Genomic DNA, 17,366 nt, shown 5'->3' with positions numbered 1-17,366 from the left:
TGATAGCCAAATCATATTGTACTTGCACATGTATCAAGAGTAGCAAAGAATATTGCGTGTAGTGTGTGAAAAACATCGCAAGATTGCATATGTGTATACATGTTATGACGATCTGAGATATGAGAAAATAACTTTAACTCACACACAATCATAACTGTTTGATGGGGACTATCACCTTCGAGATACATCCTATAACTCCCACATCTCCTAGAACACACGCTTGCAACCATATAAAGCATTTTTGATCTTTTTGCTTTTAATTTTCTTTGCATATTTTCTTTTATTTTAGCATACCATACATGAGCATAAAAAGAGAGAAAAGAAATACTCAAGATGTTAAGTATTTGACATCACACTTTTGCTATGCCGAAGCATACGAATGTCTTTGACACTGCATTTTTGCTATGCCGAAGCATACAGGTGTCATATTATGATTGGTGGGCAACAGTAGTGAGATGGTTATTTATGTCTTTCTCTTAGGATTTTCTAGTCCTACCCATCAAAAAGAGTGATATGAGTGTTAAGTTCAAGAGATAACTTAATCTTACTCATTACAAACAAGAGTCACAAAGCTCATTTGCTTAGTTGTACATAGAGATGCTCATCTAAGCTACAAGAGATACAAAGTTTAGAAAACTCTGTTTCATTGGCCATCTAAGGTACACAAGTACCAAAGTACATAAAACACACACTATTTTTTATTTTTCTGATTTTTTTTTTCAATTTTATTTTTATTTTGAAAACAAAACAAAATAAAAACTAAACAACCAAATAAAAACAGACAAACAACATGAAAGCAGAAAGAAAGATGCATGCATATGCATAAAAGCATGATAGAAATGTGCAAATACATGAAAGCATGATTCCAAAAATAGATAAAAAATCAAGTAAAGACAGTCCTACTTTAGATAGAAAGAAATAAAGTAGAGGACAAACAGAAAAGACAATTAAGTCTTAGGCTTCTTTTTCACCCACACTGCACGAGTCTTTGGCCGTGAAGATGAAAAGGCACGTGTCCTAGTATGATTACTAAAGGACATAGAGGAATTAGAATTCCCCTGAAATTGATTCAAAAAGCTCAAAACTTTTAATAACTCACTAAGAATAGGTACAGAGCCTTTAGACAAAAGATGAGACCTATTGGACACTCGCTTATGAGGAAACAACTTGAAACAATTAGGGCGAGTGTGACCAGAATCACCACAATGGTGACAAATATAAGTAGTTTTAGAACTACTTGTCTTCCTAGAAGGAGGTCTAACCTTAGAGGTTGACAACTTAGGACAATTTGGCCTAATATGACCAATAATATGACAATGATGACAAGTGGGGATAAATTCAGAATTTTTATTCAACCTAGGAGGAGTTTTAGACATAGGTTTAGAAACTTCAGCGTTAATATCAGAAATTTTACTTTTGTCTATCCTAGCAATATTAGCCTTCAACTCTTCATTATTCCTTTTAAATAGGGGAATATAAAAAAAAAATAAAAAAAAAATAAAAATTCTTTTGAGTTAGGCTCAACAACAAGTTTAGCACTAGTTAATTTTTCAACTTCAGTTTTAAATTCAACTAGTTCCTCTTCTAAACTCTTAATTTTGTCCACCTGAGATGAAATTTAATTTTTAAAATTCTCATTCAAATTATTGGCTTCATCCAATTTTGCAATCAAATCATTTTTTTCAAGCCTGACCTTTTTAAAATTAGCTTTTAATTTTGTAGAATATTCAAGGGATTTCATACAAAAATTATAAAGCTTGCAATAGGCATCTTGAATATCACCATCATCATTCAACATAAGATCTTGCAAATCAAAACAATCAAGAGTTTCCATGACAACAAAGGTCAATGGATCAACACAGCAAATATTAAACCCTAATCAGAGTGTGCCTGCTCTGATATTACTTGTTGGGAAATTTAGACCCCGGTTGATAAAATTAACAAGTTTTAAACCCAAGTTGTTAATTAGATTTATTATGAATAAAACTTGTTAAAACAAACAAACACCAATATCATGTCAAAATCATACAGCAAAAAAATAAATAAGATAAGATATGATGACCCAAGAAAACCAATGAAACAAACTTGTTTCACAGTAAAAAACCTGAGGGGAAACCTTCCCAAAAAGCAATCCATTATAGTAAAGAGAAGTTTCAGATCTAGTACAAAACCTTTGTCCCTAGACTCTACAATCCCCGTAGATAAACTCACAGCAGAAACCTTCTACTGCTTCAGAATCTCTGAACTCTTCAATATATGAACGCCACCCTTTTTGTTGCACGGATCCCAATATGTGACTAACTCCTTTGCACGAATCCCAATACATGACTCACTCACTAACTTGAAGAAGAAGAATGTTGGCTACAAAGTTCTTCACTTCATCAACAATGAAGGTCAAGAAGCACTTGGTTACAAAACCCTAAGGCACAAAAGATGCAGTAGCTTCTTTTAGAGTGAATAAGGCACCAGTCACCTTTTGCATATGTTCTCCTTGTATTCTCTTATATGATGGCCTCTAAAATAAGTCTTATATAGGTCTAGGGTTGTGAGAAAAGAAACTCTACTCAAATACGTAAGCCTGGCCCAAAAATAGAAATCTAAATTTTTGTAACCTCGACAGATAGCAGCTCTCGAGGAGTTGTTGAGCATGTATCAAGATTTAATGAATCTTGATAGATAGCAGCTATTGAGGAGGTGTCGAGAAGGTTTCGAGTGGACAGAAACTTTCTCGATCGAACGACCAGCTATCGAGAAGCTATCAAGATTGCGATAAGCATCAACTGAAGAGCTCGACAGATAGCCAGGTATCGAGGAGCTATCAAGCAGGTGTCGAGATTTAATGAATTTGCACTTCAGCTTGTTTTTCTTGGACACACTTGATGACTTCAATACTTGATTTTGAAACAAGGTTTCTTGAAGTATTAAACATATCCTAGATCTACTCAAATACAAGTAAAGTGCGTTTTGTCAAAGGATTAGCCAACTACATAAAATATTGACATATGTTCTTAACAAGTGAACCACATATGTCCTAACAAGTCAATTCAAACTTTTTACGTGAGCGGAACTTAAATGTCATTCTATTTTCCTTTGTTGGGAAGGAATTCAAGGAATTTAATTTATTCTCTCTTATTTTTTTGTTGTATTCCTTTTGTTTCGAGGAAAGGATGTTGGTTCACATTGATTTCAATTTCTATATCTCTTCACCTTCCTCTAATGAATGGTGTTGATACCAAAGCTTCAAGATTCAGCATAGATCAACATGTCTACAACTATGAAGCACGGGTGCATTTCCGGATTTAGGTGTGGGTGCGAGACTCGGCAATTTTTAAAAAAGTAAGGTGTGGATGTGGCGGAATATGACAATTAAAAAAATTATTAAAAATATTTTTATTTATATTTTCTATATATTTTTACTATTAAAATATTTTAAAAAATGAATTTTTCAAAGCCCTCCTCTTCTCATAACCTTTGTCTATGACAGTCTCACTGCTGACAAGTCAAGACCCTACTCTTTTTTTATTTATTATTTTTTAGAAAAAGATAAAATCCTAAACATAAAGCAACACCTTTTTTTTTTTTCCAATTATGCCCTTCACATGTGCCAAAATAGCCACTTGACTTTGGGTGCAACTAGGTGGTCCAATAAAATACAAAGCAAAGGGCATTTTGGGGTAATCAAAGTCTTTTTATATTGCAACTCACTTTGTCACGGGCCAACAGAGTAGCAGTTGTGTGTTGTTGTGGGCTCCTTAGGAGCAAGTCCCCCTCTGCTAGAGTGCGAGGCCCGATTGCAATCATTTCTCAACAACCAAACAAGGTCGAGGAGCAAGTCAATCATGATCATCTCTAAAAAATGAGATTCCTGTATGATCACCAATCATTGAGTGGCCGTTTTGCACCTTTTTTTTTTTTTTTTTTTGAATTTCGGCTTGTTTCGGCGTTTCGGCAGTTTCGCCCGATACGACTCGAGTCAACGCACAAATCAACCTGATTCAGTGTGAATCGGCTTGAGTTTGCAATAGGAGTCATGGAAAAAAAAAAAAAAGGAACACGGCACCGACGCACAGGCAGCATCGTCCCTCGCACGTCGCCGCGTCAAACGCGGGTGCGGCAGGCGTTTTTCTGCGTCCATGCATCCCAACAACTCTAGCTATCTATTTCAGACTATGACTTCATAAACATAGGTTTTTCGATCTAGCAGCATCACTGGCATCACATAGGGGAAGAAGTTTGGTTGGGGTTTTAAATTTTATATATTTATTTATAATTATTTGGGTGATAGAGTTTTTAATTTGATTATGACTGGGTGCATATTAGTGCCTACTCTTTTATTTTAAAAATACATCATTTATTATTATTTTATTGTAAAGTGTAAAACTAAACTCTTATACCATGTTCTTATTAAACTCAAACTCTTAAAATAAAGACTTTTTAAGTTTTAAGACCTCAAAAGCTTTTATTATCTATACTATTATTGAAGAGACTTCTCCTATTTGGACTAGATTGTTTTTTTTTTTTTTTTTTCAAAATACTCCTATTTTCCTAGATTTAAGTAGAAATGGAATTAAAGGACAACAAATTTTTTTTTTTTTTTTTTTCAAAATACTCCTATTTTCCTAGATTTAAGTAGAAATGGAATTAAAGGACAACAAAGTAAAAATACACCTTTAACTCCTACTAAAATATTTTTTAAAAATAGAATCACTCTCCCACTAACCCACTTATTCAGAAACAAACTTCACGTTTAAACTTTTCTCTTTCTTTATTTTTTTAATTGGCTGAATTTTTTTTTAAACCCTCATTAAAAAGTTTTTTTTTTATTTAAATAATTTAGAAACCCACGTTAAAATGTTACTTTTTTGGGTAAAATTTAATAATTTGCATCAATATTAATTTGGGATTACTATATTTTCCAATCACAAAAAAAACTTAGGAGCGTGATAAGTGTTATGCATTTGTATCAAATATTAAAATTATAATTTGATGCTAAACGAAATCAGTAGGCTGGAAAATTCGATTTCGATGGGTTAAAGGTGGTAGCGAAGGCCTAAAAAAGAAACAATATCAAAGGAGACCGAGGTGGACCGGCCTAAGACCCTCCGATGGCTAAGTTAGTATCTTCCTCACAAGTGGAATTCTAACTGTATTGTAGTAATGTCAGAATGGTCTCATACCTGTGCCTGATTCAGACCGGCCCTTATATAGGGAACCTTGGGGCAGTTATTTGGTTTAGTAACTTCCCCAATAGCTATAGAAGTAGTAACCGTTGATGGAAGTTACATACTTAGGAGAAATTACTGGTGATGAACATGGGTTGATTAACCGCTCCAGAACTCCAGAATTTTACCGAGTGTTACATGGTCATCCATGTGCTTTGCCCATGGACGATTCTTTGTGTATAGATTGATGTTGTGTGGTCGTCCATGAGCTTTGCACATGGACGACTCTTCCGACCTGATTGTCTAAGGTTTATTCAATCGATCAATACTCAGGGATGACACATCTGAATGAATCAGAGATGGTCTGGCCATTTGGCTAACTGGTGATCATGGACGACTCCTTTGGACGAACCATAGATGATAATTTTTGCTATCCCATCATAATTGATGCAAATTATTAAATTTTACTCAAAAAAATTAAAAGAACCTCTAAGCATGCGCGTGAGTGTGTGCTTAAAGGCTAGTATTATATTACTAGTGATGGGATAGCAAAAATTACCATCTATGGTTCGTCCACAAGAGTCGTCCATGATCACCAGTTAGCCAAATGGCCAGACCATCTTTGATTCGTCTAGATATGTCGTCCTTGAGTATTGATTGATTGAATAAACCTCAGGCAATCAGGTCGGAAGAGTCGTCCATGTGCAAAGCTCATGGACGACCACGCAACATCAATCTATACACAAAGAGTCGTCCATAGGCAAAGCACATGGACGACCTTGTAACACTCGGTAAAATTCTGGAGTTCTAGAGCAATTAATCAACCCATGTTCATTGCCAGCAATTTTTCCTAAGTATGTAACTTCCATCAGCGATTACTACTTCTATAGCTGTTGGGGAAGTTATTTCCGTAATTTCAAACTTCCACAAATCTTAGGGAAGTTACTAAACCAAATAACTGCCCCAAGGTTCCCTATATAAGGGCCGGTCTAAATCAGGCACAAGTATGAGACCATTCTGACATTACTACAATACAATTAGAATTCCACTTATGGGGAAGATACTAACTTAGCCATCGGAGGGTCTTAGGCTGGTCCACCCTGGTCTCCTTTGATATTATTTCTTTTTCAGGCCTTCGCTACCACCTTTAGCACATCGAAACCGAATTGTCTAGCCTACTGATTCCGTTTAGCATCAATTGGTGCCGTCTGTGGGAAGGAGAAAACTTCAGGTTTGGCAGTTTATCATTCTTTGACAAAAGGCTGTATGGTTCGGACTAGATCAAGAGCCACTAGCCCAGGCCACCAAGAGAGTAGGGATGCTTCCAACCATCCCAACCGAGATCACCAATCAGCACCTATCACGCAACCGCCTTCCATCCAACATATACAGTCTATGGCAGCTACCATGGCGGAGTTAACTCGCCAGAATCAAGAGTTGACTAGGGAGATAGATAGGCAGCGCCATGAAGGATATGTTGAGAGACAATCCTAAAGTCAAGAAGATAAAGGAGGAAATGCTAAGCCTGTGACTCAATCAAGAGGCACCACTTCGTGAAGGATGCCACATTTGGAGAAGGAAATGGATCAGATAAGGAAGGTTATGGACGAGATGACGGAGAACATGAGAAGGGCAAATCCCGTAGAGGATTTGGTTTACCGAATAGATTCCCCTTTCATGGCTTCCATCAATGGCCATCCCTTGCCTCCAATGTTCAAAATGCCTTCCTTGGATTCGTATGATGGAGCATGTGATCCTTTCGATCATATCGCTACTTTCAAGACTACAATGCATCTCCAAGGGGTTCTGAATGAGATTATGTGCAGAGCCTTCCCTACTACACTTAAGAGGCCAGCGTGAGTGTGGTTCAGTAAAATACCCCCGAATTCAGTAAGTTCTTTCGAGAAGTTAAGCAAATTATTTGTTAATAATTTCATTAGGGGATAGAGACACTAGCATTCTTCATCCAACTTATTAACTATAGAGCAAAAAGAGAATGAAAGCCTGCGTTCCTTCATCACATGCTTCAACAAGGAAGACCTAACAGTATACGAGGTGGACGACAAGCTACTATTGGCAGCCTTCCATAATGGGGTTAACTCGGACTTATTCATTCACAAGCTGTATGAAAAAGAGCCCCAGTCCATGGTTGAACTTATCCATTCAGCCCAAAATTTTATGAATGCAAAAGACACAATCATAGCTAAGAAGAGGAAGAGAGCTGAGAGAATGGAAATCAACCCCACGCGTCACTCTGATCAAGGGCCTTGTCCAAAGAAGGGATGAATGGAAAATAAAAAGGATCGAGACAGAGATAACAGGAAGGCAGGCCCATCAACAAGGAATCAGAATTACACACCCTTAAATGCCCCACTTGATCAAGTGCTCATGCAAATCAAGGATGATCCTTCCTTGAAGTAGCCAGAGAAGATGAAAGGAGATCCTAACAAGCGCAATAAGAATAAATATTGTCACTTCCATAGAGATCATAGGTATGATATAGACGAGTGTTATGACTTGAAGCAGCAGATTGAGAATCTCATTAGACAAAGAAAGCTGAGGCATTTCGTTGGAAGGGATCATAAAGATGAAAAATTGAAAGCAAAGATGAAAGAGTCATCACGGCCCCCACTCAGAGAAATAAGGGTTATCATTGGTGGGACTTCGACAAGACAATCTTCCAAGACAAAAAAGATGTATCTCAAAACGGTGCAAAATGTCCAACTCTCTGGACGACCCCCAAGGACGAAGGAAACAGACGAGCCAACCATTTCTTTTATGGATGAAGAAGCTGAGAGGATTCATCATCCACATGACGATGCTATTGTCATTACCCTACTCATTGCACATTATACAACTAGGAGTGTGTTGGTGGATAATGGAAGCTCGGCGGATATCTTGTATTATCCCGCCTTCTAGCAGATGGGGCTTGGATGAGATCAACTTCGTCCAGCATGCTCACCACTGATAGGATTCGGAGGAATAAAAGTGCAGCCCATCAACACCATTACATTGCCTGTAATGGTGGGGTCATACCCGCAGTAGATAACTAAGGAAGTGAATTTCCTTGTTGTCGATTGTTCATCCTCATACAATGCCATCATTGGAAGACCAACTTTAAATAGTTGGAAGGCAGTAATATTTACCTACCATCTATCAGTCAAATTTCCTATAGAGTGTGAGATTGGACAAGCATAAGGAGATCAGTTGGCAGCCAGAGAGTGTTATCTAGCCATGTTGGCTGTGGACGAGCAGATACAGACTATGAGTATAGAATTATTTCAAGAAAATGATCCTGAGAAGTTCACTAGGATTGGAACAGGTATTAAGGAGAAAGTGAAAGAAGGCCTTGTCTAGTTTCTGAGGAAGAATACCGATGTTTTTGCATGGAGTTATGACGACATGCCTGGTATTGATCCAAGGGTAATTACTCATCAATTGAATGTGTTCCCCTCTTCTAAGCCTATTCGACAAAAGAAGAAAGTCTTCGCTCCTGAAAGAGACAAGGCTATCAAGGAAGAGGTTCAGAAACTGACTACAGCACATTTCATCCGGGAAGTCTATTGTCCGGACTGGTTAGCAAATGTAGTGATGGTAAAGAAGCATTGACCAATTGGTGGATTCCACAGCTGGCCATCAATTGTTGAGCTTTATGGATGCCCTCTCAGGATATAATCAGATAAAGATGGATGAGGCTGACCAAGAGAAGACCTCTTTTATTACCAGTCAAGGTTTGTTTTGTTACAAGGTGATGCCCTTCGGTCTAAAGAATGCAGGGGCAACTTATCAAAGGTTGGTGAATCATATATTTTGTCCACAGATAGGACGGAATGTGGAGGTGTACGTGGATGACATGCTTGTGAAGAGCTTAAACGAGGGAAGCCACTTAGACGATCTTCAAGAAACCTTTGAAACACTTAGACGATACAAGATGAAACTGAACCCAAGTAAGTGTGCATTCGGAGTATTGTCCAGAAAGTTTCTAGGATTCATGGTTTCACAGAGAGGAATTGAAGCAAATCCAAACAAGATCCAAGCCATATTGAACATGGAACCACTGAAGAACATCAAGGAAGTCCAATCCTTTATTGGACGAGTTGCAGCTCTGAACAGGTTTGTTTCAAAAGCCATAGACAAGTGTCTGCCCTTCTTCAAAATTCTCAGGAAAGCATTTGAATGGATGAGCGAGTGTCAGAAGGCCTTCCAGGACCTAAAGCACTATCTTACCACGGCTTCATTGTTAAGTCCATCCGTGCTAGGAGAGGAACTATATCTCTACTTAGCAATGTCCTCGCATGCCGTGTGTTCAACGTTGATCAGGGAGGAAAAAAAGGTGCAAAAGCCTGTGTATTACATTAGTCGAGCATTGAGAAGAGCAGAAGAAAGGTACCCACTGATAGAGAAGTTAGTTTTTGCACTGATAACAGCTTCTAGGAAGTTAAGGCACTACTTCCAGGTTCATGTCATCAATGTCATGATAGACCATCCACTCAAGAAGACAATGAACAAACTAGAAGCTGCAAGATGACTAATCCAATGGGTAGTTGAGCTTAGTAAGTTTGACATTTGGTACCAACAGAGGAATTCAATAAAGGCTCAAGCCCTGACAGATTTCATTGCAGAGTTCACTCCAAGTCATGAGGGCTTGGAGAGAGAAGACAATAACAAGTGGGTCGTCAATGTAGATGGATCGTCTACATTGCATGCAAGAGGTATAGGAGTTGTCTTGCAGTCACCAAAAGGGGATAAATTGAAGTACAAGATTCGCTTGCAGTACCAAACAACTAACAATGAAGTGGAGTATGAAACCCTTCTTAAAGGGTTGTAGTTGGCTAAATCTGTAGAAGCGAGCTCAATACTCGTCCTGAGAGACTCACGGTTGGTCATAGGCCAAATAAATGGGACATGTGAAGCCAAGGAAGATAGAATGAGAAGATATTTGAAGAAAGTGGTACGCCTCGTGAAGAAATTCAAAGAAGCTAATTTCGTTCAAATCCCAAGAGAAGAGTGTTGGGATTAGTGCCCTTAAATCCTATTGTATAATGCTATGTATGATATTAAGTATGACATTATGTATGACATGATGTATGACTTAATATTGTAATTAATAAAGTTGTTTTATTATTACCTAAAATAAAGGTAACATGAATATTCGGACATTATCATTTAGTCCATGAGATGCATAGTATGTGATTTATATGATTAAGAGTTCATGCAAATATAAGTCGTGAGATTTATTATTCAATTGACAGTCATTAGGAGAATAATAAATCTCACAGCGATCTAGTTCAATATGTCTTAACTCTTAAAACATATTAACACATCAACTAGAAGTCTCCACTTCCATGATCAAGATCATCATCTTAGTTGATATGTTATAGCCTTCGCAGATAAAATGCCCAATTTCATCACCGACTATGAACTAAAATTCTGAGTTTACAATGATCTTGTGACTTATATCTTCTATGACTAAATCACATAAATCACATACTATGCATCTCATGGACTAAATGATAATGTCTGAATATTCATGTTATCATTATTTTAGGTAATAATAAAAAAACTTTATTAATTACAATATTAAGTCATACATCATGTCATACATAATGTCATACTTAATATCATACATAGCACTATACAATAGGATTTAAGGGCACTAATCCCAACATATCTCCCACTTGCCCTAAAGACTATTGTGCACTAATCTAACTCCCATTCCCTCCAAATGTGACTCGAAGGTCCTTTAAGGTAAGGCTTTAGTAAAGAGATCTGCTAGATTGTTTGCACTTTCAATCTTTACTACCATCACATCTCCATGAGCAATAATATCTCTAATGATGTGGTACTTTCTCTCAATGTGCTTTACTTTCTTGTGATTCCTTGGATCTTTTGATTGTGCAATTGCACCACTATTGTCGCAAAATAATGTGATGGGAACTTGTTCCATTCTTATTACACCAAGGTCAAAAAGGAATTTCTTGAGCCATACAGCTTCTTTTGCTGTTTCACAAGCAACAACATATTCTGCTTCCATGGTGGAGTCCGCAATACAAGATTGTTTGACACTCCTCCATGTTATGGCTCCACCTCCCAAGGTGAATACACATCCTGATGTGGACTTTTTGAAATCTAGATCCGACTGAAAATTTGAATCTGTATAGCCAATGGGTATCAAATCCTTACATCGATAAACAGGCATATAATCTCTCGTTCTTCGTAGATACTTGAGAATATGCTTTACAGCTTGCCAATGTTTTGGTCCTAGATTTGATTCATATCGACTGACCATGCCAACTGAATAAAAAATATATGGTCTAGTACAAAGCATGGCATACATGAGACTTCCTACTGCAGAAGCATGAGGAATTTGTCTCATCATATCTACTTCCTCTTGAGTCTTAGGCCTTTGGTTATCAAACAGAGAAACTCCATGTCTGAAAGGACGTAATCCCTTCTTGGAGTTTTGCATGCTAAACCGTTCTAGAACCTTATCTATATATCCAGCCTATGATAAGCCTAACATCCTATTCTTGAGATCTCGCCAAAGCTTGATCCCCAGAATAAAGTTAGCCTCACCCAAGTTCTTCATATCAAATTGGTTTGACAACCAAACCTTTACCGAAGACATTACCCCTACATCATTTCCAATGAGTAGAATGTCATCACAGAGAATTCTGATAGATTTAAGCATGGCTACTGGCGAAAAAGTTTCATCATAGTCAATACCTTCTTTTTGTGTATACCCTTTCACCACTAGTCTTGCTTTAAAGGTTTCAACCTTTCCATCTATCCCTCTCTTCCTCTTGTAAACCCATTTGCAACCAACAGGTTTAATGTCATTATGCACCTTTACAAGATCCCAAACTTGATTGGAATACATGGAATCTAATTCAGATTTCATAGCTTTGATCCAATGATGTGCATCTATATCATTCATTGCCTCTTCATAAGTATAGGGATTTGATTCAGCATCTTCTGAGATAGCTTCATAAGTTTCCCCCAAACCTATGTATCTTATAGGAGGCCGAACAATTCTCCCACTACGACGAGGCACCTGTGTACTAGACGTCTTATGAGTAGTATCTTATGGTGTATCCAATACAACCACATCATCCCTAGTTTCATCTATTGGTTGTTCAACTAAAGGTTCATTCATTTCAGCCAAAACAACTTTATTTCTAGGATCAAAATTATTCATATAATCATCTTCCAAAAATTTGGCATGTGTGCTAACCAACACTTTGTTATCTTTATGATTATAGAATAAATAACCCTTTGTTTCTTTTGAATACCCTAAAAACATACATATTTCAATTTTAGATTCCAACTTATCAGACTTCCTTTTCAACACATGTGCTGGACATCCCCAAATGTGGAAATATTTCATACTAGGCTTACGCCCACTCCACAATTCCTTAGGTGTGTTGGGAACAGATTTTGATGGAACTAAATTCAAAATATGCATTACAGTTTTAGTGCATATCCCTAAAAAGAAACTGGTAAAGTTGAGTAACTCATCATGGACCTAACTATTTCCAAAAGAGTCCTATTCCTTCTTTCTGCTACACCATTCTGTTGGGGAGTTCCAAGTGCAGTCAATTGGGATATAATCCCATTTTGAGTTAAGTAATCCTTGAAATCCCGAAGAAGGTATTCGCCACCACGATCAAATCGAATAGCTTTTATGCGTTTACCTAATTGATTCTCAACTTCAGCCCTAAACTCTTTGAACTTTTCAAAGGCTTTGAACTTCCGTCTCATTAGGTACACATAACCATATCTTGAGTAATCATCAGTAAAAGTGATAAAGTACTCATAACCTCATTTTGCTTGGGTTGACATAGGACCACATACATCTGTATGAACTAATTCAAGCAACTCTTGGGCTCTTCTACCTTTTGCTTTAAAAGGTCGTTTGGTCATTTTGCCTTCCAAACAAGATTTACAAACTGGAAATTCATCAAAGTCCAATGGCTCTAAAAGTCCTTCTTTGATCAGTCTTTGAATTCTATTTGGATTAATATGACCCAAACGCAAGTGCCAAAGGTATGCTTCATTAGTAGAAGGAAACTTTCTCTTTAATGATTTTACATGAGAGTTATGATCTAATTTAGAATTATATAATTCATGCTTATCAGGAGTTAAAATATAAAGACCATCCACAATATTATCAGAACAGATAAACACTTTATCCTTCTTTATTACAACATTGTCTTTTAGGATAACATAATATCCATGTTTACCTAAATAAGTTGCAAAAATTAAATTCCTACGGACATTAGGTACATACAAACAGTCTTCCAATATTAAAACTCTAAATTCAAAACATAAATTTAACACTCCAATAGCTACAACTAGAATCCTGCTCCCATCAGCCAAGGTAAGAAACATTTCCCCTTCATTTAGCTTTCTGGTCTCTTGAAACCCCTGCAAGGATTTGCAGATATGATTAGTACAACCTGAATCCACACACTAGGAATCTGTGGGATTTTGTACCAAACATGTTTCAAGACGGAATGTACTTTTCATACCTTTATTCTTGGCAGCCTTAAATATTGGACAATTCCTCTTCTAATGTCCTTTCTCACCACAATGGAAACACTTTCCTTTGGTTTTCTTTCCTTTGTTGGCAACTCCTAAGGCAACTTGTTTACCATCTTTCTTAGTGAAGTTCTTTTTCTTCTTCTTCTTACCCTTGCCTTTCGACTTAGGTTGAGAAGTAGAAGTTCACCAACATTGGCTTCAACACTAGAAGTACCAAGGATGCCTTCCGCCGCTACCAACTCATTCATCAATTCAGACAATGTATAAATCTTTTTGTTCATATTATAGTTAAGTCTGAATTCCTTGAATGATTCTGGTAATGACTGGAGTATAATATCCACTTGGGATTCTCCATCAATATTGGCACCTAAAACTTCCAATGTATTCAGATTAGAGATCATCCTAAGACAATGCTCCCTCACTGAAGTACCTTCAGCCATTTTGGTATTATAAATCTGCTCATAGTTTCTTGCCTTGCAGAACGGCCTTGCTCACCAAACATCTCCTTCAAACTTAGCATTATGTCTGAAGCTAGTTCTACATCCTGCATTTGATGCTGTAGAACATTTGAAATAGATGCTAGGATATAACACTTAGCCATCTCATTAGATTTCTGCCAACGATCATATCGTTGTTTTTCCTCAAGAGGAGCATCTAATGATGGAAAGCTAGGACATGGTTGAGTAAGCACATATTTGTGCTCTTCAGCAGTAAGAACAATATCCAAGTTTCTTTTCCAGTCAACATAGTTGGATCCAATCAGTTTGTTTTGATTAAGTATAGCAACAAGTGGGCTAAATGATGCCATGATTTTAAATCTGAAAATAACAAACATGAATATAATAATAAACTAGACACTATCAATTTAGCATATAATCATATAATATGGAACCTTATAAAACCATAAAATAATATATGCAACAACAAACCAATCCATGTCTATAATTCCTTGGTAGCAAGTTTATTATAAACACATTAATTGATTGAGAACTATTCTAATTATTAGTGCTATCATGATAACTCTTGTCATACACTAATAATATGCCGTATTAGCTTTAGCCTCTAAGTAATAATGACATAGCTCCTTTGGGAGGTTAACATACACTTAGTCTAGTGTACACCATTATCTAGAATCATGTGTAGCCACATTTCATCTCCCTTATAATGTTTAAACTTGTAGTATCATGGAACAAAACACCCTCCTTTGGGATCGCGAGGCATATACGCCAAGACGAGGTGCTTGTCCACACTACTTTGAACAGGTTAGTTCAATCTTGTAGTACTATGAAGTAAACACCCTCCTTTGGGATCGCAAGGCATATACGCCAAGACAAGTGCTTACCCACACTACTATAAACTGATAATGGAGGCCGTGAGATGCAACTCTTGTATCTCTCTCCCACTAGATATTTCTAATTAAAGGTTTTTATGATCAAGAACCATATTAATGCTAGAAACCCTTGAAAACATAATCCTAATCTCATTAGGAATAAATTTCATTAAATGAATACTTTAATCCTAGCATTAATATAAATATAAATATATATAATGTAAAATAAACCCATATTACACTATAAACCCATATTGCATTATATATAATATAATATATGGATTATTACATGTAATATATGATTATTACATTATATATAATATACGGATTCAATATGAAATGAAGAACTTGAATCCTTAATGCATGCGAATTCTTGATACATATAATAGCATGACACGGCATTTGATGCAATATATAAATGAAAGCATGTTAATGGCAGATGGAATTTGCCACATGGGTCCACGAAATCATGCAACAAATCAAGCCAATATATACATCCAAATCCAACCGGTGCATTAACATCCAAGCCATGCAATGAAGAATCCAAGTTGTGCCATGAATAGATACATGCAAATGATAGTTATTTGAATAACTATATCCAAAACATAAACTTCAAGATGGTTTGGATATATCGGCCAGAGCATTAGAATAACTACCCTTCATTTCAATAACTACCATTGACAATTACTAAGACACAGCACCATCCAATAAGTAAATATTTAGCCAAGATGTCCATTTTGAACAAACCAATGCAATACAATGGTTATCATCATGAACGGTTATCCTTGGCAATGAAATTCTTTAGAAAGAATTTCTCTTGGACAATAACTACTTTCTTACCAATCATGATATGAAAACCTGGCTCTTTGTTTGTTGCTTCCGTTGTGTGTTTTGTATGAGATACAAAATCAGATTTAACCAACAAAGAGAACATAGAAGCAGATACTCTAGCGAAGGAAGCCTCTGCTAATGAAGCGATTGACAAGTTTGATGAAATACAGTACATGCCAAGCATAGATCTCCCAGAAATGTTGCAGATAGAAAGTGAAGAGAATTGGATGACCCCGATAGTATCATATCTAAAGGACAGAAGGCTTCTAGAAGGGATGGACGAAGCCAGGAAGCTCAGAGTTAAATCAGCCAGATACGTCCTTGTGGACAAAGTGCTGTATAGAAGAAGTTTTTCACAACTATACCTAAGGTGCTTAGCCTCAGACGAGGCGAATTACATGCTGAGAGAAGTTCATGAAGGAGCGTGTGGTAACCATTCAGGAGCCAGATCACTCGTCCATAAGGTCATCCGTGCAGGGTACTATTGGCTAACCATCCAAGTTGATGCTAGGGCATATGTTAAGGTATGTGATCAATGTCAACGTTTCAGTAATATTCCTAGACAGCCATCAAAATATCTTACCCTAATGATGGCCTCTTAGCCTTTTGCACAGTGGGGTTTGGATATTTTAGGCCCCTTTCTAACTAGAACCAAATAGATGAAGTTTTTGGTAGTGGGGATAGATTATTTCAACAAGTGGGTGGAAGTTGAACCCTTAGTGAAAATCACACAGCAAAATGTCAAAAACTTCATTTGGAAGAGCATCGTATGCAGATTTGGAGTACCCAAGGTTCTAGTGTCTGACAATGGATGACAGTTCGACAACACACTTTTCAAGGAATTTTGTGAACAACTTGGAATAAAGAACCATTACTCCTCACCCTCCCACCCACAAGCCAATGGACAAGCAGAAGTGGCAAACTGTTCCTTGTTGAAGATCATCAAAACTCAGCTTAAAGGGGCAAAGGGAGTATGGCCAGATGAATTACCAGGTGTTTTGTGGGCTTACAGAACAACAGCGAGGACCCCTACCGGGGAAACTCCTTTCAAACTAGCTTATGGGAATGAAGCAGTCATACCTGCAGAAGTGCACATGGCCAGCCATAGGGTGATGAGGTATCAAAATGAAGAAAACAAGGAATAGATTCGTCTTAACCTCGATCTTATATATGAGGTAAGGATGGACGCAGAGCGGAGAACAGTAAGTTACAAAAATCTCAGGGCAAAGCAGTATGATGCCATGGTTTCACCTAGGCGCTTCAACATTGGGGATCTCGTCCTAAAAAGGGTTTCTTTGGCCACCAAAAACCCGACCCATGGGAAGTTGGGACCAAATTGGGAAGGACCTTATAAGGTTATCAACTGCAAGAGGTAAGGATCCTACTACTTGGAAGCCTTGGATGGAAGGAAGCTGGAACACCCTTGGAATGTTGAACACCTAAGAAGGTACTATCAATAAAATGTCATCCATGGAAAAATATTGCCTCAGGATGAACTC

General features: G+C 37.2%; 2 protein-coding genes across 2 annotated transcripts; both read left to right on the top strand.

Annotated features, from left to right (window-relative positions):
* Positions 1-7,592: 7,592 nt before the first annotated feature.
* LOC136066482 (uncharacterized) lies at positions 7,593-8,081 on the top strand. Its single transcript, XM_065770845.1, has one exon. The coding sequence runs from the start codon at positions 7,593-7,595 to the stop codon at positions 8,079-8,081; it is 489 nt and encodes a 162-aa protein (XP_065626917.1).
* Positions 8,082-15,795: 7,714 nt separating this feature from the next.
* Positions 15,796-17,012, top strand: LOC136066480 (uncharacterized). Its single transcript, XM_065770844.1, has 3 exons — positions 15,796-15,814; positions 15,949-16,391; positions 16,686-17,012. Exons 1-3 carry the CDS (start codon positions 15,796-15,798, stop codon positions 17,010-17,012), a joined length of 789 nt encoding a protein of 262 aa, XP_065626916.1.
* Positions 17,013-17,366: the final 354 nt, after the last annotated feature.

Source organism: Quercus suber, unplaced genomic scaffold, assembly GCF_002906115.3.
Source record: "Quercus suber isolate HL8 unplaced genomic scaffold, Cork oak 2.0 scaffold_36, whole genome shotgun sequence".
Classification (NCBI taxonomy): domain Eukaryota; kingdom Viridiplantae; phylum Streptophyta; class Magnoliopsida; order Fagales; family Fagaceae; genus Quercus; species Quercus suber.
The sequence above is the reverse complement of the archived record's forward strand: the minus strand, read 5'-3'. Positions and strand labels throughout refer to the sequence as shown.

Excerpts from the sequence above, each read along its gene's own strand:
- LOC136066482 (XM_065770845.1), top strand. The coding sequence starts at position 7,593 with ATGAAAGGAGATCCTAACAAGCGCAATAAGAATAAATATTGTCACTTC.
- LOC136066480 (XM_065770844.1), top strand. Across the intron at positions 16,392-16,685 it reads ATGCTAGGGCATATGTTAAG|TTCGACAACACACTTTTCAA; the intron begins GTATGTGATCAA and ends AATGGATGACAG.